General features: G+C 40.7%; 2 protein-coding genes across 3 annotated transcripts in view; both read left to right on the top strand.

Moving 5' to 3' along the window:
- Window positions 1-3,216: 3,216 nt before the first annotated feature.
- med25 (mediator complex subunit 25) lies at window positions 3,217-18,061 on the top strand. Of its 2 annotated transcripts, XM_008329634.3 has the most exons (20): window positions 3,217-3,373; window positions 4,057-4,206; window positions 4,313-4,358; window positions 4,459-4,583; window positions 4,725-4,823; window positions 5,396-5,516; window positions 5,617-5,773; window positions 6,082-6,206; window positions 6,315-6,390; window positions 6,562-6,821; window positions 6,971-7,072; window positions 11,220-11,305; window positions 11,426-11,483; window positions 11,603-11,710; window positions 12,309-12,485; window positions 15,000-15,116; window positions 15,318-15,389; window positions 15,928-16,098; window positions 16,245-16,365; window positions 17,530-18,061. In XM_008329634.3, the coding sequence occupies exons 2-20, from the start codon at window positions 4,061-4,063 to the stop codon at window positions 17,631-17,633; spliced, it is 2,271 nt and encodes a 756-aa protein (XP_008327856.1). In that variant the 5' UTR covers window positions 3,217-3,373; window positions 4,057-4,060; the 3' UTR covers window positions 17,634-18,061. The 2 variants fall into 2 exon arrangements, with proteins under 2 accessions (XP_008327856.1, XP_008327857.1); XM_008329635.3 differs by lacking the exon at window positions 15,318-15,389.
- Window positions 18,062-23,841: 5,780 nt separating this feature from the next.
- The window catches only part of lrrc4ba (leucine rich repeat containing 4Ba), a 34,075-nt gene continuing 32,760 nt past the window's right edge, over window positions 23,842-25,156 (top strand). The window contains exon 1 of the mRNA XM_008329633.3: window positions 23,842-24,174. The gene's annotated coding sequence lies outside the window, so the exon portion shown is untranslated. The remainder of the gene's footprint in view (window positions 24,175-25,156) is intronic.

The following is a 25,156-nucleotide window of genomic DNA, read 5'->3' as shown; positions in this document are numbered from 1 at the left end:
CCCTCAGCATCGCAGCTGGGTACGACGGTCAGGAGACGGATTGTCTTTATCACACCACCTGGATGGTGCAGACTGGGAGGACTGACCATACTCCTCATTCATCTTTTATTATGCCCCTCTCTGACTAAACAAAAGAATTATATATATATAAAAAGGAAACTTACTTTTGCAAAGACACACCCTGTACAGTGGCATTCTGTAATTGCTTGGCAACTGTGGACAGTGTGTGTGTGTGTGTGTGTGTGTTGAAGTTCAAAGCAGTGAGACAGTATATCCCTCTGAGCAGCATAAAGCATCACAGTGGCAAAGTGAAGGCTTGCCTCAGCAGGTATTTCCACACTCACACTCACATGCACAAACACTGATGAGACACTGTGTCAGTTTAATTTGGCCACATGGCTCTGTGAGAATAAAAAAGCTCCGGGGGGTTTAATGGATGAATCCAGGGGGTAGCTTTGTGCATAAATCCGTACACACATCATCTCTCGTTAGGTCACCAGAAGAGGCCTCGGTATTGACACCCAAATGGAAAAGCTGCATGAGCCCACAGCTTCTTGTCCTAGTTAGAATTTGTGTAAAATTGACAACAGGCTCTGTGGGAAGGATTCGAGTCTGATGAGCTCCAGAGCCCTTTGCTGTGTGGGGCAGATGTGCAGGCATTACCACAGGGGAGTTGATGCTATTGTTGGACACAAAGAAATAGTGCCTCAGTGTGTTCCAACTGCAGGTTAGGCTCTGGTGTAAATACACTGAGGTGAGTGCAGGTTAACATGCCCGGAGCTGCTGTTGTTTATATGTTCCATTCAGCACAAAGGGGTAGTGCTGCTAAAGAGCTTTCTTTTTCTAACTTTTCTTTAATTGTTTTCTTTCCTTTTTTATGTCACTTACCAACATTTGATTTTCATTTGCTGAATGGCTGTTGTAATCTTACACAAAGCTGTTATTTTAATCATCCTCACTGAATCTGAAATGAGCAAACTTGCTAAATTTAAATTGCTCTCGGTGAATCTAAGGCCCTTGAACTCATTATCCGTAACCTTGTTTCTGTGATAAAGAGCCTTGATCTACTATGCATATTACTGTGTATTTACTGACCTCTGCTGGATAACTAGTTGAATAGCAAAGGAAATATACTGTATAATGTTTTAGTAAGAGAATTTACTTTTGGCTGCTCCTTTACTTAGTGTCACCGCGGTAAATAGCTCTGCAAAATCATTTATTTAAATAAATAATAATAATATATAAATACAAATTATTGCATATGTAGATACTTGAAGGCATTTTAGGAATATTTAAAACCACAGAAAATGTTAGTAAACGTTTTAAATATATATTTACCTAAATGAGTTTATTTGTAAATCTAAATTTACAAATATACTAATCTAAACTTTTAGCTTTTTATTTACCAGGTAAAATGATTCAAATAGATTTTCTCCTCTTCTCTGGTTATAATGACGGCAGATGAATCTAATGATAACGTACCTAGGTGTTTCTATCTGTTCTATTCGCATTGGTCTTTTTGCAGTACGTTAGCATCTTTATAGATTTACCAATTGTACCCCTGTGGAAAGTTCTCTGTTGGCTGTCTGCCTAGTCTTCCTAAAAGTGGACATTAAAGGGATTCAACCCAGATAGGATAACAGATTACATTTTTAATAAGACATACCACGGAAGAGCACTCAAGAAAGAGATTTAATGAAAAGGATAAAATGCAGTGATGACCTGATGTCCTTAATTCAGTGTCACCCTCCACTAAGTGAAAGTCTTACCTCATCGTGTCGATTTCTAAATCCCTCACATTTTACAGGGGTTGAAATTGTACAAAATGATGCTACAGTATAGAGGTGACCCTAAAATATAACTGAAGATGATGTTTTTTTTAAATGTTTTACCATATTTGAAAGGCATGTGTGACGAGTGAGTGAAAGAAAAGGTTGTCTATGAACATACATGTTTTGCCTTAATGTGTCTCATTTTTATGCATCACATTAAGTATGTTGCTGATGTGTAGGGGAGACCGGGTATGGTTGTAACATGGGGGGAGTTGTAACACCACCAATTCCACCAATCAGGGATAAGATAGGAGTTATATGATCATTTCAGTGTTTACCCACTTCGACCCTGATTGGTCCCACATGGTGGTTGTCAAGGTTGGAAACAGGGCAATGCAGATTCTATAGAGAAAATACTTACACTACTATAATTCTTTGACCAAGACTATATTTTGTTTAGTACTAATACTATTGTACATAAAACCTTGTGACTTACAATAGATTAAATTGTAGTTTCTCAGGCAAAATGTGATGCATTGTTCCCCTGCTTCAAACCACTATGCCAATACAGCGGCTAAACAGTGGCTGACAGGGGCAAGGTGGGTTGTAACACATCTTTAAAAAGTGTTACAACCACGCCCTTACATACAACTAAGAACACTTTCTTAATTTTAATACATTTTACAGAATGCCTTGGCAGTGGACAAGAAAGACTGACAGAGGTGTGCCTGCAAATGTTTTAGATCTGATGAGGTCACAAAGAAGGGCAAGTCAGTCAGATCAGCTGCAAAGGCACATGGGATCTGCCATGTAACACTGAGCAGATACTGCAAATCACTGCAGAAGCTGAGAGAGCAGAGGTCCAGTGATCTTCCCAGTGTAGGTTACTCTGAGATGCAGTAGGTTGACTATTGGCTGACTATTGGACTCAGGCAGCAGACCTGTATTACGGACTGACTCTGCGTGAGGTAAACATATGATCAGCTCACGAGGTCTGTGATATTCTTGCAGAGGTTTAAATTGGTATCATTTGTAGTAAACAATACTACTAACATATACTTTGTATAAAAGTTTGAGAACTCTAGCTCAAATATTTAGTGAGTTACAGGTCCTGAAGCAAAAACTGTTACAACCATACCCGGTCTCCCCGATTTATGTTGCTAAACAAATAATATGAATCAATGTTTTGTATTTATTTTTTATGTGGACAGATCATTTAATCGTCTTCTTCTTCCTGCAGAGCGGTTATTTAGTGATGTGGTTGAATCTTTGCTATGTAATAAAACTGTGGCTTTTAGTATTTTAAAATAGCAACAAATTCAAAACTAAAAGTAGATGCTGCGAAAACACATAATAACCACGGAAGGGTGGCAGCACGCAGTCATACAGAGTCTTAACACTGTCTGCTGTATGAGCCGCCGAAGAAGACAGAGACATTTCAACGTGGGCGTGTCGTTTTCCCACTTCCGTCACAACCACAAACAAATGGTATCTCTTATGCTAGTTCCGCTGTTTTAGCATTCGTTGATTTCACCTGGTTTTTCCTCACATTCTAAATTCAAATCAGCGTCGGGACTGTACTAGGCGTCATACACCACCAGGTTAGTAGCTGGTAACGACAGCATTCTGATTTGAGTCGTGCTTATAGAACAAAAGGTTAATTAGTTAATTTTGAAAACAGTTTCCTCACGTTGTTTCTTGATGTTACCTTCTATAAATACACCGAATTTAGCCTTATTAAATGTTTTGCTCCTTTTGTCCTTTTTATATTTGTTTATTTGCCGGTATAACCAATTGTCTATGAAGTTTATACTTTTTTTCCAATATGAATGTTTTTATTTTAGGCACGTACTTGGTCGACTTCTTTTCACCTTTTACCGATGCTAGCACAGTAACTTTTAGGGTAAACAAATGCATACATAAATACTTTTAGAGATTATATTATATTTATGAGAATATTAAATTGCATATGTTTGCGTATTTAAGTTGTGATTTAGATTTTAAGCTGGTTACATACTTCTATAATTTTAGCTTGACAGCTCGCAGCAAATTTGAGCACTGGCTGTGGTGCATAAGAGATGCTTCTACAACTTTTCTAACCCTCACTATGTCACTTTTCTAATTTATTTAAAGCAGTTTTCGCTATAATAGCACTAGTTCCCTTTCCCCCCAGCAAATGTGTCTATCCCCACATCCAACATAAATAAATCCAAAGTGCATTGCACATTTTATGTACGTCATGTATGTATGTCAAGTTAAATGTAACAATGTGTCCCTTCTCCAGTTCCATGGTTGCAGGTTCAGCACTCATGGAGCCATCCACAAAACCTGGGCTCAACCAGGTTGCCGATGTGGTGTTTGTAATCGAAGGGACGGCTAACCTTGGACCTTATTTTGAATCGCTTCGGAAAAATTACATACTTCCAGCTATAGAGTAAGAATGCAACAGTGTTAATATTGTTATTGTTATTATTATTTACTTGGGTATCAATTAATCACATTCAAATATATTTGTTTACAAGTGGTTTTATTTCCCACAGATTCTTCAATGGAGGCCCCCCAGCAGAAACTGATTTTGGTGGAGATGTGAGTCTTTTCTTTGATTTCTGATGTGTTTTTAGGAGTTATTCTGAAAGTCTTGTAAGCAGGTTGTTCATATTAATTCCTTTGTTTCTTTTTTTACCAGTATGGAGGCACACAGTACGGCCTTGTGGTGTTCAATACAGTAGACTGTGCTCCAGAGTCTTACGTCCAGTGCCACGCGCCGACCAGCTCTGCATTTGAGTTTGTCTCCTGGATCGACGGCATACAGTAACTTGACATACATTTTCAAATCTCTAAATACAAAGCATATATTTATTTAATAATTGCTGTCTACAGACTGTTAGCATCAGTATTTTAGGACTGACACAGTGACTTTTTAAACTCATTTCATAATGTTGTTTGATACAGGTTCATGGGCGGTGGAGCGGAAAGTTGTAGTTTAATTGCAGAGGGACTCTCGGTGGCCTTGCAGCTCTTTGACGACTTTAAGAAGATGAGGGAACAAATGTAGGTCACTTCTTGTACACTGTTTAGTAATGAAGAGAACAATGGTAATACTGAAAATGTATTACGCCTGTTAAATTTTGGCCTCTAAATGTTTGATTGTAACAATCTGCGTTGCTCATCCTTTAGTCATGTGTTAACTTGACTTATTGAGTTTCTCCTTTAAACACCAGTAACAAAACTGCTGAATCCTTATCTGCTTTTGTCATGCGTGCACCACACCCGAATGACTAACCCAGACTTGGGCACAAAAGGCCGCTGTGGCTGCAGGTTTTTCTTCCAACCTATCCAGAACACAGTGAGTGACCAATCAGCTGTCTGAAGACTCATACAGTAGCAGTTGATTAAATAAGCCAAGTCAGGTGTGCGGCTGCTTGGTTGGAACAAAAACCTGCAGCCACAGCAGCCCTTTGTGGATCTAATTGCCCACCCCACCCAATGTGCTGTTTCCAAATGCTTGTTACTAAATTAATATAATAATGTCATCTTAATACCTTTCTTCATATCTAAGCTGTCAGTATTTACCGTACTTATATCAATAAAAATCTCCACTTTTAAATCTCCACCATTACCAGAGGCCAAACCCACAAGGTGTGTGTGCTGCTGTGTAACTCTCCTCCGTACCTGCTGCCTGCTGTGGAGAGTGTGAGCTACACTGGCTGTACAGCCGACAACCTGGTTAAAATCATCAGAGATGTAAGTTTTTAAGTAATTAATTTTTTTGCTTATCTATTGAAGAAAGGCTGAGTAATGGGTAGCGTGATTGAAAGTGTTTTTGTTTTTTTCCTTTTTGTAGAAGGGAATTCATTTCTCAGTGGTTGCTCCTCGCAAGCTGCCTGCTCTAAGGGCTCTGTTTGAGCGTGCGTCTCCTGTAGTTGGAGGAGTTGAACCTCATCCAGACTGCAGTCAGGATGCCTTCCACATGGTCCTAGTGAGAGGAATTTCTCTTCCAGGTAAGATAAGTGGTGTAAAAACGACCCCTGTTTAAACTAGGCATTAATATAGTCTTTGATCTAAAATATATATAAAATACTAATTAACTAACTAACATGTTTTCTTTTGTTCTGCAGTTTTGCAGGTCTATTTATGAATACTTTACCAAAGCATAAAATACTTATGATATACAGTGTCAGTGATGTTTAGGAGTGCTGAAATGTGACGTCAGCAAATGGCAATGTAAAAATTGTGTTTTTGTCTATGTATCTACTGTTGTTTTTGTTTCAATTTGACTGTGTTGAAACTAAAAACTTTCTGGCCCCAGTTTCCTCAAACAGCGGTCCAGGGACACTTAAGCCTGTCCTTCCTAGTCAGCCATTGCCGGTTTCGCAACCTCTCATGGGAGCTACACAACAGGCTCCGCCCATTAATACCACCCACCCTTATCAGGTATTGGATAAAAGAACATAGACTTAAGGTTGCAAGGAGACAAATATTTAGTCCGGGAAAGCTTCGTTTGTGAACAAAACAGCTTACACTCCTTTTTTTTTCCGACAGAGTCAACCTCCCTTGACTGCTGCTCATTCAGCAGCAAAGATGGTCATGGAGGCAGCGACTATCCAGAAAGGCTGCTGTAAGTAAGCTGTGGAGAATGTCAGAAACTGTAATGTTGCATTGTTGGTGCAATGTTTGTGTGTGTTGTAAAATCCTTGTTTTAAATGACCTCATAAGGGCTCTTTTTTTCTTTTTACCTGTGACCCCATGGTGTCTGTTTGTATCAGTAATGGTCATTCTCCTTGAACAGTCCAGGGAATGGTTACTCAAGGTCCTCCATTTGCAAATCAGCCCCACATGCCATCGGTTGGAGGAGTGAAGATCAGCCAGCCAAGCATATCAACAGTCACTACAGCGTCGTCGTCTTTGATGCAGCAACAACCTGCACCCAACCAGCAGCAGCAGGTCCCTTCTCAAGGGCAGCCTCCCCCCAACCAACCACCACAGCAGCCTTCTCAACCACAACCTGCAGCCAATCAGCCCACAGCTCCCTCGGTTCAGCCCAACTTGGTAACAACAATTTTGCTAATAGTTTAACTGAAGCTATTCCTTATATTTGTATCTGAATAATTGGTCTGATCAGCTGTAATTTTTAAGATAGTATGCATTAAAGCTGAAAGCTGTATGTAATCACAACCTTTCTGCTCTTTATTCAACAGGCCAGTGTGACTGGACCACAGAGCAATGCTAATCCAATTGGACAGCAGCAAAGTGTTGCCAATAAGATAATTGCGTGGACTGGTGTTCTGGAGTGGCAAGAGGTAACGTACATAAACTTTAAATTGAGAGGTGGGGGTTGTAATGTCATTTTTGGGTTTGTTGTAATTAATGTAATTTTTAATATTTTATTTTATTTTTTTAATTACAGACTCTAAGTAATGTCCAGTGCAGTTTTGAAGTAATCACTATTTGTCATTGATATTTATGAAGTGACAACGATTTTACATCATTATACCCTTTAACACCACTGGCCTTGCGCAAGGTCAGATCAATATATTTTATTGTTGTTGTGCTGAGTCGAGAAAGTTAATGGGTTTCATGTGACACTGGTTGGACCTTCAAGTGTTTGCTGGACAGACTCAAATCAATCCCTTATACTGGCTTTACTCTCCACTTGTTTGTCAATTATTTAGGACTTGAGTGAAATGCAGTTAGAGCGGGAAAACTAGTGAGTCTCTCAAATCGCCTTTATACAAGCAGCTGTAGTGGACAGATTATCCATGTGAAATACTGCTGCTAAGCTGATGCCTCCCCTTGTTGTTAACTCATCAGGATTTTAGTGCTGATTCAATGCCAGACTAATGAAAACATTAAGAAGAATCACACTGCAGACAGTAATTTATTATTATTTTAAGAAGTGGTTGTTGATTTTAAACAAAAAAACCCTCTCACATAATGATGCCAACTCATTTGGCTGGAGCTTTTTCCGACTAGTGTTGTCAATAATGGTGCATTCTGTCCTGGCTGAATTTCAATCTGTTAATTCTGGAAAGCTTTTGCTATAAAATATGGGGTAACCTTCCAGAATCCTCTGGGTGGGCGACTTTAATTTAAGGTCTGTTTCATCACTACCTGTCGTTTGCTCCATCTTCACTAAGCTCTGTAATTAAATGAGCCTGAAGAGGAGGATAAACATAATGCATTTCTAATGGACGGCAAAGGGACTTGACCGATACATGACGGATTGATCATTGATCCCTCATTGATGCTACAGAGTGGGAGGCTGCCCAACACGTTTCCCGTCCTATTGCTGCATTGACCAACTTAACAACAAAAAAAGCTGATCTTACAATAGAAAATGTTACCTGAAAAACTCCATCCATCCATTCTCCTTAAAATTTCCTGACCTAATTGGGGTTCTGAGGCAGAGTTGTGAACAAAATCCAACTTGTGAGTCACCTCACCTGTGTTTGGTCCTAACCCAAACCCGACTGCTTAAAAGACAGCCAAAAAATAAAATAACAAAGCTGAAAGCATTCATTGTGGATATGAAATGAATGGAACTGTCTTGTTGCTGAGTAAGGTCTCTGCTGGTTAGGGATCTTACTTTGAAAGGACCAAACACTGTTCTGTGGTCAGTAGTTGTTTGTGGGGATAAAAATGAGCATGAAGAGGACATTTTCAAAAAAGAAGTAGAAGCCAGTACGTAACGATGTGCAGTGTATTAGCAGTATTGCATGGAAATGTAGATTGATTGATATGAAGCCTTCTAGTAATTTGTCAAGACAACACATCTATTAGTGTTGCTCCTTTTGACCAGTTTTGTTTTTTTTTTAATTTAGCAATCCAAGGAAACAGTCAGTCAGTTTAACCCTGGGAAGAAAAGTGGGTTCAATATTTATGGGGAAAGAGGATTTTTAATTATATTGTATTTAACTTCTGTCAGTGCTTGAAGGAGTGATTTAGACAATTAGGATTAGGATTTATATACTGTGATACTGAGAATTCTCTAGTTATTAAATAGATAAGAATTGTCAAATGAGGATTTGATCCAGTGACAGGCTAATGATTGCTTAAACATTGGTTGAAATAAGAACACATTTTACCCTATTTTAGGTTAATGTACTATGTTGACTTTTATATTAAAGTATAATCATGTGAACTGTCTTTAAATTTGTACACTTAAAGCAGCTGTAAGTGAGAGCAACCATCTGAATTGTGCTTAAAGCTTGAAGCTCTTCTGCTGCTTCTTGCAGTAATTGCAAAATCAGACCTGCTCCCTGCAGTGAGCCGTGATCTACTGCTATCCCACAGTTTTCTTCCTTCAAACACTGAAAGTGATGGTAAAACGCGCAGATAACAGTAACATTATCTAACAGCCGCCAAAGTGTCAACAGCGCTTAGAAGCACAATGTTTTTCCGACTATAAATATTCCAGACACCAAAGGTGACAAACAACACTCTTGATGAAGCTGAGAAATCACACAGAAATATTAAAAATATCTGCAGTAACGGGATGTTGAATCAACGATCGGAATAAAGAGCAGTGCTTATTACTGCCGAGCAGCTCGCAGCTGACAAATCAAACTGTAACGTAAGTAATTACAGAACAAATCTAGTTTGATATCCCTGTCTTCTTTGATATCTTCCGCAAAGCTCAAGATGAGCTACTCAAGACCAGAGGATAGAGATGCGATAAATAATTTGAGAGATGCCCACACTCCCACGCCCTGCGCATTAAAATAACAGTCTTTTGATATAAAAGGCCATAAAGATTGTGAACACTCCTCTTGGCAGGAACGTGACGGGTACAAATCCACTCCGGCACCAGGCAACAAGCTCCATATATAAATGCTTTGCTGTTTAGCAGCCTATAAGTTTGGCCTTCAGATTTAATTACAGCCACAACATAAAAATCATTTATTGCCCTTTAATTACTTGTGAGAGAGAGGAATATTGACCACACTGACTGCTGAGTTTGAAGTGAGACAATCACTTGGATGTTCTGGCACCTTGGCAAAGTGTTTGCATTTGCTAGTTTAAAAATAAACTGTTATAAATCACCTTACCCTTGGTTAAAGCGCAGTAAAATCTTCATATGATGAAGTCTGCGACTGTGTCAGAGGGTGTGATTCTGGAGTTGTGAACTGTTCTAACTGGGCAGTAGGAAATGACCAACACATGTTGCTGTTTCCAAACAAAGACTCTGTCCTGTTGCTCAGGATCCATTTAATCCTTTTTCTGGTCAACCTATTGGTCTATTTAAATGCTGAAAGAGGTATTTGTTCAGTTATTAGAAATCTTCAATAATACTAAATATAATAATGATATCTTTTTTACTATTCATTTTAGTGCTGCCAAACACAATTTCATATTTTGATCTGATTAATCAAAGGAAGCTGTGGATTAATCACAATTAATGGTTGTCCAGTTTAATCAAACTTCCTAAATATGACCAAAAAGTATGTACTGTATATTACTGGAAGAGAAAGTACTAGTGTTATGTTTTTCACAGTTGTTTTGTTGTGACTGATCCAAATGATGGAATTATAAATATGGAAAAGTGTCAAAAAATGAGTTGATGGATTTCACTCATTAGTGTGCATCTTGGCTGTCTTGTAGAATACAATGAGAGCTTCCAAACATCAGTGAAGTCCTTGTCTTCGACAGCATAAATCAGTCTACAGTCCATCGTAATCCATTTGGCAACTGTCAGTCAGCCTGTCAGTGGTGGACTTACCTACTGCCCTGTGTTCGATCTTCAGGTGAAATGGAAGTAAATAACAAAACGTAAATGGACTGTAGAGCTACAGAAATGCAGGTCATTCTTCCCACGTGTTAAATTTGACAAATTACGTTATTAACGCCTTGATTTTAGAGCCCTTTTTGTTTATTCATTTATTCTTTGAGGCATCCCCAATGCTGATTTGGTTGACGACCAGTATCAGTGCCAGTGCTGTACATCTGTCACTTGGAACTCTTGGCAGGATTTGATCTTGTAGGCAGACATTGAAATACTTAATATGTATTTTATTCATACAATACAAACAGTCTTTTTTTTCTTCCTTTTGTGTGTAATTCACTTTCTCCATTTTCTTCGCTAAACACATATTAAATGGTCTTTGTTTTTATAGCACTTTTCTAGTCTTGATGACCAATCAAAATGTCTTACACTCCAAGTTTTGCCATCTACCATCTGATGGCAAGGCTGTCAGGGGCAGTGGGGGGCAGCATGTGAGCTTTCTAAATTAACGACCCCCCATTTTTCTGCCATGTTGTTAAATGTGTAAATAATGAAAATTGACGGATCATCTTTTCTGTAAAAGTTGTTATTATGCAGCTTTGAATTAGCTTTTTTCATGACAATAATAAATGATTTAGAGTACGAGTTAACAACTGTAAGTCACTCTGTACGTTGTACCACTTATTCATCTTTGTTTTATGTCTGTCTCCTCCTCTACCCTGCAGAAGCCTAAAGCCTCCTCAATGGATTCAGCTACTAAACTGACACGCTCTCTACCTTGTCAAGTTCATGTCAACCAAGGAGAAAATCTGTGAGTATAGCGCCAGAGTAGAGTATCATTATCAGTAGATAATATATTTAAAATCTTATGTTGTTTTTTTTTGTTTTGTTTTTTTTTTTGCTTACTTTTAACATGTTTGTCTTTAATCAGAAACACAGACCAATGGCCACAGAAACTAATCATGCAGCTAATTCCACAGCAGCTACTGGTGAGATTTTTATCTTTTTCTTCTTTTTTTTAGGCTAAAATGTTTTTGGCATGGTACTGACTTTTGTATTTCATGGCGATTCTGCTTGCTTAAATAGGTCTTCTCTTTTCTCTTTGCAGACAACTTTAGGTCCCCTCTTCAGAAACTCTCGAATGGTTCAGTTCCTCTTCACTAACAAAGACTTGGAGTCCCTGAAGGGTCTTTACCGCATCATGACCAGTGGATTTGTACGTCTACGTCACATCAGACACGTTTCTACGTTCTTCCTGATGTTATACATTACCACGCTGGTTGTGCTGTTCGGCATAACCCCCAGCTGACCTAAAAGTACAGCTCCCTCTGCTGCCCAGTGAAAGGGCTGGATGTAAAGTTGTGTTGCAGTGCTGTGGTAGAGACTCTAGAGGGGGTTAAAGGCTGCAGATTTAGTTTCATTCGTTGCCAAATAGTAGGCTTTTAAACATCTTTTTAGACAAAGAAGCTTTAATTGTTTAGTTCTCATTCAGTCCTAGGATAATTTTGGGAACAGAGGGGTGAAGGATTGTCGCCGTGGTGCATTATTAATAGTTTAATACCAGTGTGAATTTGCACTCATATTAATGGTATTCAGTCCAGCTGAGCTTTACCTCTTTGCCTAAGTTTGATTCACAGCCCAGAGACACATCCTAAGATTTCAGATAATAACATTTTGCTTTCAATTTCTAAAAGCGATATGTTTGATTGCACAAATGAGCTCAGGAGTAGGTCAGCTCCCCGAGCCTTACCCCATCCCATAATTATGCGGGACTCCCATGTCAAGGTCTTAATCTTCCCCATGATCTCCCGCAGGCTGGCTGTGTCCACTTTCCCCACACCACCTCTCCCTGTGAAGTGCGGGTGCTGATGCTGCTCTACTCCTCCAAGAAGAGAATATTCATGGGCCTCATTCCTAACGACCAGAGCGGTTTTGTCAACGGCATCCGGCAAGTCATCACCAACCACAAGCAGGTCCAACAGCACAGAGTGGTGAGTCCTGACACAAAGACGAGGAAGGGCGATGGAGGAGGGTGGGAAGGACTCGGCTGGAGAGAATATGTAGTATGTGAAGACCATCAGGTAGAGGTAATGAGTAGGCATTTTAGAGAAGCACCAGGGAATTGAGGTGCATTGTTTAAGACATTAAGGTGTATTGGTATTGACATTTCATTTAGTGGTCCCAGTATCTTCACGGCAGCCGCTAATGTTTCTTACTCTTGTAGAGGCTAATGGGTTAAGCATTAGCACCAATTGCAACATTAGCTGACCACTGCATTCAAAACACAACATAGCGTTGTTGTAAAAAACAAATACATTAATACACATTGTATACACTGTGTTTATATGTATGTGTATATATTGTGCGTATTTGGCAAAACATGTTAATATAAAATAATAATTCATTATTTACATTTACCCTTCCTTGATCTGCTTCATCTGTTTGCCTCACTGCAGTTTATTGTATTCCGTTACTGTAAATTCCCATGTAGCTGTGAAACACTGCAGCATCCATTCCCTGTGAAGTTTAAAATTAATGATGCACATTATCAACTTGAATTGAATTCCATGTGGCACTCTAATCTCATAGGCAGCCGTAGCACTTGTTTACTCTGAATGCTAATTCTATGTACTATAGTGTTAACCACTGATGTAACTTAAAGCTCCGTCTTCATCAGGTGCATTTTTAGACACCAGAAACGTGAATTTAATTTCCCCCCTAATTTTCTTTCAGTGTATCAGGTATTCACTGCTGCATTGCTAATAAAGATGCGCTACAGCAGTCAAGACAAAATTAAATTATCAATTTGGACTAGTAGTTAAAATTTCACTGTTTAAGGCCCTCAAGTGACATTCTTGGTGTCTACTATCTTCATAAGAAGAGATGTTTTTGTACTTTATAGACTGGTTTTGACACACAGACTGGGCTGTTAAAGGTTCCCGAGTAAAAGGCGAGACATAAATCACAGACGATAGGTGACAGAAGGATGGTGCTGTCACTGTTTCAGAACTTGACACAGATGATAGCTCAGTACTCTGCTGTTCTTTATGGTTCGTTTATATTTCTTTACTGTAGAGGAGGGATAGCATTACTGCACAAGTATTCGTACTGTAAATATACATTTTATGTTTGTGTACATGTTTATACTTTTATGAGTTTTGAAACAGACTAAATGTTTTCCACTTTACACTAACTGCCTTATTCTACCATGAAAACTATAACATCAAAGAGCTCATTGGGAGGTGAGGTAGAATAAAATCCTGGCTGGTTTGTCATCGTTCTCCATGTTTGATTTAGCTTTTCATTGCAGTGCAATGAACAAAAGATCTGAATATGTAGATTCGACCTAAAGCTCCTACAGTTCTTACCGTAGGTAATATCAATTACATGCTGCAAATACATGGATTACTAATGCAGATTAAGAATTCATTATGGTTCAAAAATAACTAGATTAAGAAGGTGGGAAATACTAATTTATTTTGATAAAAAGGCTGGATAGGAAGAGTTGTTGGTTCAGCTTTTAAAATGAATATAAAACATCGAAAGACTCTCCATTTCCTCCTGGTGTCCTTACTGTCACAATGAAAACGCACCAAAAGCAATTTTATTGTAAGCGATAGTGTACGGAATCCACAGTCCTGTTTCTTTCTTCCCCTTTTTTTGCCAAAATTCATTTACATAAGTTTCAGTTATGCAAGTGTTAAAATTAGGCCTCAACAGTCGGAGTTAAGCATAATAAATGGGTATTTTAGTAGGTCCACATTCACTCTTGTGCTTTCTAGAACACAGCACATAAAAAGCTGTTTTAGTTTAGTTTAGTGACTGATTTGAGTTGTAATATGTTTAAGAAAATATAAACATCAGTAGAGGTCAAAGGTCACAGCAATCACAGGGCTAAAACATTCATAATTGTTTAGATTTATATTTTGAAATTTGTGATTGTATTTTGTAATTTGAAAGATGGAACCCTTTTGGGTTGAGAGGTTCCAACATAGACATTTGTCCACATGATTTTTCTGATCCCATGTGGTAGTTGTAGTAAGAGCAGCCATTTCTATTAGCTATTTTTATGATTCATTTTGCCACCTAGAGACAATCACCTCCTACAGCTTCTCATTCCATGAGTTGTGGTGAAAGCAGGACTGTGGTACTTCTGCAAATTGTTCTAGTACTGGTGTACAGTTCTGGACATAAGGTTTCTCTTCGGCTGTTCCTCATAGAAGTTTAGACTTCACCAAAAAGTGAAGGAAAACACTACAAAGATGGCAGCCTTGTTAATTCTTTCACAATGAGTTTAACACGTATGTTTTAGAAGGTTTTTGTGATGGTTCTAAAATGTTTAGATAAAATAAGTTGCTGTATGACCTCAACATCTGGGTCACAGAACTCGTCAAGTTCTAGAATCTGTACATGATTCGATTTTTATTGACCCTGGTAAATGTTTTCTTCCTCCAAATGAACTGATCTGAAACTCACTTGCTGATGCTTTCAATTCTTTTCTTTAGCAACAGCTTGGAGGTGCAGGTGGTCAAATGCAACCAGGTCAAGTCCCTCCCAACCAGAACTTTTTAAACAGAGCACCAGGGCCCATTCCTGTCTCACATGGTAACGTCCAGCAACAGGTAGGCAGACCATCACGGTGCCTGCATGTCCATGCTGGTTCCTACATGGATTTCCCCTTTCCCCTTGCCTGTTTTGTCACTTTACTTATCCAAATGCTGCCTAAATATTTTTCTGCATGCCTTATTGTCAACTCCTCTCTCTCCTGCTTCTTCAACACTTTTCACTTCCTCCTCCTCCTCTCTGATCTATTCTGTGTGCAGTCTGTGGTGGTGGGCATGCCTCCTGTTAGTCAGGTTTCTATGATGGAGGAGCAGCAGAGGCAAAACAACATGGTGAGACCTAACTAAGACTTAAGGATGGCTTATTTCCTATGAGCATGTTGCAACCTACTAATTCCAACTTATATTTTCCTCTTGAAGTGCATGTCAGACAAGCATCACCTGCATGATAAAAGGACTTTTTTTGTTTTTGATTGTGATGTTGGATACTATATGAAAATATTGACTTAATATTTAATATAATACACAGTTTTAGATAATAAGAGTTAAAGTTGATTTTTTTTTGTGGTCCAATATTGCAGTTAAAGCTAATACTGCTGTCAGAGCGACAACTGTATGTTGAGTTTTTTGTAGTTTTTTTTATTTTGTTGTTTTAGCGTGCTGAGAGAATAATCAGGGGTAATTACTTGTGCTGCTCTACTAACTTATACAACACCACGGTGTGTTTAAACCAAATTATAGCAGCATATGTAGTAAATTACTACAAGATTAAATACAAGACTATAGATTCAGTCAGGATTTAAACCCAGTGCAGTCGATAATAGAACCATACTATATTTTGTGTCGGTTTAACTGTTGGACGGCTCTACAGATGGCACTGAGAGCAGCTGTACCAGCAAACCAGCAGCCACCAGTCAATGGTGCTCCACCCAACCAGGTTGCACAAGGTGGACAAGCCCCACCTCAGGGTCCTATACTGAGGCTTTCAAACCCGGGAGCCAATCCGCAGCTTCGCAGTCTTCTCCTCAGCCAACAGCAGCCAGTAAGAAACACAAACGGATCTGTCTTTAGTTGATCCCCCGACGCCCGTACTGAGCCCCCAAAAATGTCTCAAAACTTTAATGTGCAACTCATGTCTACATGTTAGCAGAGTTAACTTGTCTCTTTTCTTTCTCTTTGTCTTTGCAGCAAGGCGGGGTGTCTCACATGCAGGGCATGATGTCTCACCAGGGTTTAGGACAGCAGTTGGTCCACTCAGCGCCAGGAGGGGGGGCTCAAATGCAGGGGCAGTGGAGGCAGCCGTTGGCAGGTCAACAAGCTCAGTCCTTACTGACAGTTTGACGTCTAAAAGGACATGAAATTTGAAAGGCAGCTTTGAACAAAATACAAGTCACATAACATCACAGTGTGTATGGCAAAGCTCACGTACTCCTACTACTTTCTGCACTTTACATCACTGCAGAGTTCTCCCATGCATTAAGTTGTTTTAATCTATTTAAAACTTGCTTGAGTTAGATGTTCTCCTGCAGCCTGCTTCAATTTGTCAATTATTTTCGTTCACATTGATTCAAAAAAATTTGCAGAACCTCTGGTTCATTTACACTGTATATTGATTTTGAAGCCCAGCACAGAGTAAGATTAATGGAGATTAAAGATTTTCTCTGTGGTTGAAGGATTATGGTACCATTTAAACAAAGTTGAACAGGAGACAAGTTACAACGGTGCAGATTTTCTCCCTCTGGCTGTTTATTTTATTTCAAAGTTCTAGGATGCAGCAATTTTCTTTTATAATCTCTAACCGGTTTTAGACAAAGAGGATGTCTCTTCCCTCGTGGAGGACTGTGAGTGTGGGTCGAATGTTTTACACCCTAAGTTAGGTTTGTTGGCACAATGTAGCTTTTTAAATAGGAACCTTTTTGAGAAAAACTAAAACATAGAACAAGTGACTTGGACTGATAGCTCAGCTACCATAAAGTACACGTCTGGATCAGTCGGTTACCTGAAGTAGGTGAGCTGTGATTGGTCCTGATGTTAGCTAACAACAACACTCCAACAAACACAAGACATTTATGATGAAACACGGCAGGTTTAACATTGAAAAAGTCACCTCCCCACAAATGAAAACAATTTTATGTTTACATTTTTTATGACTTATAACAGTGAGTCTTCCATACATGGCTGAGCCTCCCACTCTGTTCACAACTAACACCTTAATTTTGGGCATTTGACAGCAGCTCTGTATCATTTGTCAGGTAGTGAATATTTCCACCTCGAAGCATTCTACCACTTGCAAATTAAAGGAACAAGTTGAAAACACAGAGAGATGGCAGAGTCACAGCACATCATCGTACAGCATTATAGTTCAATTTAAAATGACTTCTTTTTTGACACAAATTTTAGATGTGAATGACTGAATGTTGAACATGTCTAACTTTTTTTTTTTTTTTCACATTGTCTACCTCTCCATGTGCAGGTCCTGTCATGATGTCTGGAGGTCAGAGAGGGTCTGTACCACAGCCTGGGATGCCCCAAGTGTCCAGTAACATGGAGGATGAAATCCTCATGGACCTTCTTTAACTGAGTGCCGTGGACAGAGATTTTAGTTAACATTTGGCAGCCACTTCTGACAACATACATCCACTCTGCCGCTTCATAACTAGCAATGTTCGACATAATTATAGAACAAATCGTAAGTAGTGTCCTCACTTTATGAGACATGAGCTGCTAAAGTTAATTAGGGGCAGACAATTCAAGCATTAGTTTTTTATGTAAATGGTCAAACTAGACAGCCTGCTAATTGTCTGTGCCGTACAGCGGATGGAGCATAACCAGTGGAAGTGGTCAACTGTATCATGCTTGTGGATCATTTGCTATCCTTTTTATTTGTAGTTTGAGGTAGAAGAATGCATTCTGTCTTTTTTACTTTTTCTTTTTTCTGAATTGTGGATATTAATACTGTACAAAGGTAAAATAAATAACCATGAAGTTTGGGTTGATTCAGTGGATTTCAGCATCACACCTCAGTTGTTGTCACTGCAGTGTGGACTAAGGTGAGAGGATGAAATGGACACAGTAATAGATTGTTCAGTGTCCATTACTGCCAAATTGTGTCATAGTGTTAATTTTAAGTACTCCAATATGTTGTGGAACCATAGAGTCTACTTGTGCCAAGTAGTTCTACCAGATGGCATCAGTTGGCTATGTTTCCTTTGGCATAGCATACGGGCAGGCTGTACGCATGCGCACGTGGCACAGTCTCCACATTAATATATGTGCCCACAGTCTGCTTTTTTTGAAAGTGCGCCCTCAGACACACATACATGCTGAGTCTTTAAGTCATAACCTTGCATGACGTAAAAAAAAAAAGGCCATCCCGCCGTGCGCATGCTGGTGGCACTGGTGCTGAAACCGTAAAGCCCAGTTGGTCGAGCACAAATAGGGAAAATCACATGAACTTTGTGCACAGCACACTTGGACACTGTGTGTACACACTCGTACCAACAGGAAGTGATGTCAGCCCCTGTCACCTGGGAGACGGAGACGGTTGCTAAGATACCATGACAGTGGGTTCTTGTTTCTGAGCTTTTCCTCAGCCGTGCTCTCACATTGACTCACACAGACAGACACTAGTCCCTCAGTGGCTGGTGTTCATCCCTCCCATTCCTTAATCGCTGACTGGCCCTCGGAGCTGAGGCTTAGCTTCACCTCATCATCTTTTTTCAAGTCTCTTTTATATTTCACACTACTACTTTTCCTTAACGTCAGGTTCACCTGTCTGATCAATTGGCGCGATAAATACGAGTGACGATACCCTTTAGGCAAAATGTGTTTGAATTTATACAAATCAAATCTATAGTTGTGGGAAATTTTTTTTAAATTATACTGTATATACTGTAAATATATATATATATATATGTGTGTGTGTGTGGAGGTGTATATATAAATATATTTATTTATGTATATATAGTGTCTTTGTGTTAGGTGTATGCTTATTCAGCTTCACATATGTATCGTTTTTAACGTATGCATGTAGGAGGCTTGAAGCTGTTACACGCAGCCACTTTCCCATCAAGTTGAGGTTAAGAAAGATGATTCCTTCCTAAAGGTCATACAGCATGATGAGATTCAACAGCAAGAAGATGCAAAGAAAAACATTTTGCATAAGCAAGGATTGTACAGTGACAGATAATAAAAACCGTCTGCCAATATACCCAGAAATAATAATGCTATTTCTATGGGTGGTCGCAAAAAATAGTTTTTATTTTCTTTTTTCCACTTTACCTCATTTTGACCATTTATTTAAAATGTTCAGCAGTTTTTTAACACTCAAGTAGATATTTTATTATCTTTAAAATATGATATATTTGACAACAGTGTGATTAAGCTACATAAAATAATATATTTTGTACACAATCTAAACAACATGAATCATTCAGAGTTTCAGTAATTGTGTCTTCAAGTCACTTCATGCATGTTCAGCCTATATTTTTGTTTACAAGATGGTTAATATTGACCAAAAATGGATAGCAATTAAAAAATAAACTAACAAGTGCTACAAATGCCACAATTAAAAACTAAAACCTCACAAACTGAAAAGTTCATTTACTAAGTTAGTGTTCATTTACTAAGTTAGTGTTAGGATCCCCTCCTGCAGGGGAGGTGGATGAGTTACATGCTCCCTGTTTAGAAACAACTTAGACTCTAACTCTAAGTGTGTTACTGTAATAGCTAAAATGGCAAAAAAGAATGTGAATAAGTTTCCTAATGGCTGGCTTAGACAGAGTAAATATGAGTGCATCATAAAACCCGTCCAAATGCCACATTTGCCCTGTGGACCTTAAAAACTAAAGATCACCATCAGTGTGTAACAAAATTTAAGGTTTAAAAAATGTCAATATCTACAAACTCCTCTTCTTCTCTTCACTTACAGAGTGAAATGCATTCCTTTATAGGAGCCTAACCACTATAGTGTTCCATTTTACCTCCAGGTTCTTTAAAGTGTAGAAAGTGAATGCTCTGCAGTAACAATCATTCGACCCTTTTTCCTATAACTTTCTATTTCCATATCTAACATTCCCTTTACCATCATTCCACAGCTGAATGTAACAAAGTGAGGCAGCTTTGTAATAGAAAAGGAAAAGATTCCACTGCTCAGTATGTATATAATATTTCCATATGCACTACGTATCTGATATGTAAGGCAGTGGATCCCTTAGATGAAAATCTGTCAAAGCAAACCTCCCAAAATCCTAGGTCTTTTACATGTCACACACAGAATGATACTGTTTGCATTTCAGTATAATAAATTGCATTTACTGCGTTTTCTCTGAGTACTGCTGGAGTTGTTAGCCTGAGCTTTACTGCAAAGTGGCCTGAATATAAAATTCCTCTGCTACGTGTTGATTGTGTGACATTTGGTTTGTTGTCTGTGCCTGTTCTCGCCATGAGGAAATGCAGCGGACCAGTGTAAAGGCCAGTTAGGAAAGGCTATGGACAAGAGATGGAGATTATACAGCCGGGTGGCAGAAGTGCTGCTCAGCATAATGGGGTTTATATGCCTGGGGGCCGAGTTTGTTTTACGCCCTGCTGGAGGAGGTGATGACAGGAGTGAGCTGTGCAGGAGCAGGAGACACGGTCCTATTATTAAACCTTGCCACACAGAGAGCGCACGTGTGGTGATAATCCTGTGGTGGATGAGTTTAGCCTGGACATGGGGAGAAGATAGGGAGGAAGCAGAGTGGGATGGTGGTTGGAGAAGCATATAACACCTTGAAATTGGATTTGTCTTCAGGGAACCGGTGGTTGAGGTCCACTTGGTCTGGAGTGTGCGTGACGATCAATGGCACTATTGGCCTTAATGGATGCTGATGCCTGATAGGACTGTTTCTGTTGGGGAGGAGCAGTAAGCTCAGTGGTGGAGATTCAGGCCTGGTTAACCATGAGATTTAAAAGGTTCTCTGATCTCTTTGGGAGAAAAACTCAGCAGCGTTAGTGGGAAAATAAAAACCTTTTGTTTGAAAGTCATAATGGGTTGAACATTATGTTCAGTCGAAGGAGAACTGTGGCATTTTCTATTACATGACGAGGTCACTGAGGAGTTCATAGAAAATGATTGAGAAATTGTGTGCTATTGACCTCTTGTCATGCTCAAAATATCATTACAAGTGCCATGCAGTGAGTGATTGTGAAGGAACAAACTCAGAGTCATTGATTTCCTTTAAATTCCTCCACATACGGCGCCCTTAAAGGGACATGAAAAAAAGAAAAAAAAGTTTCTAGTGGACATGGTAGCAGAGAAGTTAACCTCTTTTCATTTTGTGTACAGGTAAGCACCAGAATGTTTCAGAGGAACTGAAATGAGTGAGTATGCGGACAAATTCTTTTCTGAGACATGAGAGTTTCAGGTGAGCACCAGCAATGTTTTTTTTCTATATCCTTTTAGGGCTCCGTAGGACTGACTGTACCACGTGTGGTTGTGGTTCTCTGTTTTGAAATTGTGAATCTGCTGAAATTGCACATGAATTTGCCTGCAGACTTTACATGGGGTCATATGGACAAATAACATCCATTTCTGGTCTTTTGCAGCTGACACACATTGCTATATCAGTGCTCTAACTACTTTGTACCCAGGCGGTTTGGGTAAATCCGTGTGAAGCTGCAGGCTGGGAGAGGAAAAAACAAATATCGCAGGGAGAAAATGACTTTTGGGCAATATCTGCCTGTGTTGGGTTCTAGTATAGATGTCCTGACCCAGGGCTGCTGAGACCTTGGAAGCTGAACCTGACCCATGGCAAGGAGAGTGCCTGTGTGTCTCTCAACCACGATGCTGCCACAGCGTAACATACAGCAACAAAGAGCAGAGCAGAGGAGACATGAGAAACATCTACAGGGCAGTGGCAGAAATACTGGATGGCAAGCTTTCTGTCTTCATATGAGGCACATTAATCCTCACAGTGGCTCCCATCTTTATTCATTTATCGGCCTGTGGTGTCCACTCAATCAGTGAGTTAAAGGCTGGCCTGATGGAGCGAGCCCTGCACACCGGGGGGGGGGGGGGGGGGGGATTATACTCCACAGCCAGAGCAGACACTGCAGTGGGCTGGGGAGGAAGAGGAGGAAATGTGAAGGGACTCTTTTAAATAATGAGGCATAGAGGGAGGGGGAAATTGTGGGGGTGTCAACTGGAGGTGAAAGGAGAACAGCCATGTATGAAGAGAGAGTGAGATTGAGAGGTTGAAAGTAAAGGAGGAAGAGAACAGTCAATATCAAGTGAGAGCAATAGGGAGAGATCCAGGACAACACCTCCACAGACTACTGAGGTATGTATGTGTGAGGGGAGGAGGGAGGAAGAGTGTGTGAGAGTTAGAGAGAGGGAGGGATATCCACTGCACTGTTGTGTGACTGGAAATTTAATAGAGAGAGAGAGGGGGGGGGGGAGGGGAGGGAGGCAGGAAGGCGGCAGGGGAGGGTAGAGAGGAGAGAGTGAGTGAGAGGAAGGAGCAATGCAAAAGCAGTGAGCGAGGAGCGTCGTTGTTGGAATTAAAGAGGACTGGGACCCTCACTGCGGAGTGTGGATTTGTGGGATGGTGTTGGGATCGGGGGTGGGTGGGGAGTGGGGTTGGGGGGCAATTGAGCAGGAACATATTGTGCATAAACCAGGAAAAGGGCGGCCGAGGCCATGTGCAGCGTGCAGTGATTAATAAGAGATACAGGTTGGCCACCCTGTTGCTGCATCCAGACTTCATACGTGGGGGGTCAGAGTCACTGTCATGTTCCTCATCTGAATCATGCTCCTTATACTCACATACATGTATGCGCATGTGAGTGTGTGTGAAAGAGAGAGGGAGGGAGAGAGAGAGATGTGTGCAGTGTGTGTGTGAGAACACCTGTCTGACGTGATGGAGAGCAGGCGTTGAAGTGCAAGGATATGAGGAAGAGTGATCCTCTGACTCTCCATATAGAACGTTATTAATCCAGTACTAATCACCCGTCTGACCACCGCCCACCCACCCAACTCTCACCCATCACTCTCCACCTCCCTCCCTCCCTCTTTCTCTCTGCCGTCTGATGGACACACTCACTCACCCACCTTCGTTCTCTCCTGCAGCCTTGTATTAATATCAGGCTGATGTGACTAACCCTCCATCCCTGACACTGGCCTGTAACCTTGACCTGACCTTAACCCAGCCTCCCCGTCATCCCTGGACAAACCGTCCGGCCCATTTCTCCAATGCATTTTCTGTCAGAATCATTACACACACGCGCACACACACTGAAAATAATGACAGGACACACAGATCCGTTGAAGGCAGCGCTGTACAGGTGGGGCTCAGCACTCACTCTGTGTGCTTTGAGCGTTGCCAAGGGAACCGGGCAAGCAGCAAATGTTCCTTGTAACAAGCTGTAAACACGGCCATCATCATATTATATAGAGATATGAGCATATGGACACACGTGAAATGTAAGAAAATACAACAACAACGAGCAAATGTGCAGCAGCAGCTGCCGCCGGAGGAGAGCGGCTGCTTGTATAAGCATTACTAATGGTAATGATGGGTCGGTGGGACGTGGTCACATTTACAGGTGGTATTATTTTTGGGTTGTAGCCGTGCGTCACTGGCCGCAAGCAGCAAAAGTAGAGCGTTGGTGGTGGGTTATTACCTGCGTGGTAATTAAGATGGAATAAACAACACTTCATGCACTCATACAAATAACACATTTCTAATGGTAATGATTATGAACAGGGGGGGGGGGGGATTATCAGTGTCGCACAAAAGCATTCTGAACAGTGATTCAATCCACCTGAAGATCCATGAGACATTTCACCGAACCAGCGGTGGCAGCGCAGCACTTGGAGAGCGGTGAATCAAAGAGAGAGAGAGAGAGAGAGAGAGAGAGAGAGAGGGTGAGAGAGAGAGAGAGAGAGGGAGAGCGCTGACAGTGAGCGTCGGCAGCGGCGGCGGCTCTGCAGTGGAATACGCTGTTGTTTGGGGGAAGGTGAGTGCGTTCTCTCTCTGTCTCTGTCTCGGAGTTACCACAGACCAGGCGCACGGTGGGAACAGAACACATCCAGGACTAAATCACTGCCGCATCGTCACCAAATATACACTAATAAGAGGTAAGTGGAGAAGATGCCACTGGTGACATTCGCAGAGCTGCGTGTGCGTGTGCACGTGCATGTGCGCCAACAGTGTTGTCTCGTGTGTTTATTTCTACGTGTGCGTCCGGACGCGTCGTTACAGCGGACCTGTTAATGCGCTGTACAGAGAGATCTGCAAGACCTGTGTACTGTGTGTGTGTGCGTAACAGAGGGTTTGCGTGTTTCAGTGTGTGTCTGCGTGTGCGTGTGTGGTGTGTGAGTGTGTGGTGTCAGTGTGTAACAGAGTTCCGCTCCAGGCCTCCTCACTGACTGCATGATGCTCAGTCTGTGCGTCGTGCGCATAGACTGTGCAGGTATGAATGGAATTGGCATTAAAATAATTCCGATATCCAGCGAGTGAAATATCAGTTAGTTTTACCTCATTTATGTCTTTTTTAATTTTTTTAAATTTTTGGTAAAGTCAAAAAGAGCGCACCACAGACGTGGTCGGACCTGGTGTTAATGTTGAATCCGATTTACGCGCAACTCGCACTGGACTAAGAGAACAGGTTCCAATCTTTATTTTTATGTTGAGGTCCAGCAAAAAAACATGCCCCCCGACGATGACCCCGGACTGGGTTGAAAATGCGCAACACACCTTGAGCTTTACGCGTTTTGAGGAGTGAGTCAGGAGGAGCCCGGGAGCCTCAGGCTGAGAACAAGGAGCAGATAGATCAGGACTGATGAATGAAGATCTGCTGCCTCCGTCTGAACACACAGTGACACGGGTATGAGAGGATTTGAATGCTAATGTGCACGGGTTTAGAGAAACCCGAACGGACTGAGACAGGAGGGAGGAAATTACTGGTGCCATGTGCGCGCGCGTGCGTGTATGTGTGCGTTCAGAGTGCCAAGTTGGATCATCTCCTGACTTTGAAGATAGAGAAAGTATAAGTTATTAATGGGGTGTTGGAGGGTGAATTGGGGCACTGGGGCAGGAATTGACAAGAGAGTAATATAT

This window comes from Cynoglossus semilaevis, chromosome 17 (genome assembly GCF_000523025.1).
Source record: "Cynoglossus semilaevis isolate Cse_v1.0 chromosome 17, Cse_v1.0, whole genome shotgun sequence".
Taxonomy (NCBI): domain Eukaryota; kingdom Metazoa; phylum Chordata; class Actinopteri; order Pleuronectiformes; family Cynoglossidae; genus Cynoglossus; species Cynoglossus semilaevis.
The sequence above is the reverse complement of the archived record's forward strand: the minus strand, read 5'-3'. Positions and strand labels throughout refer to the sequence as shown.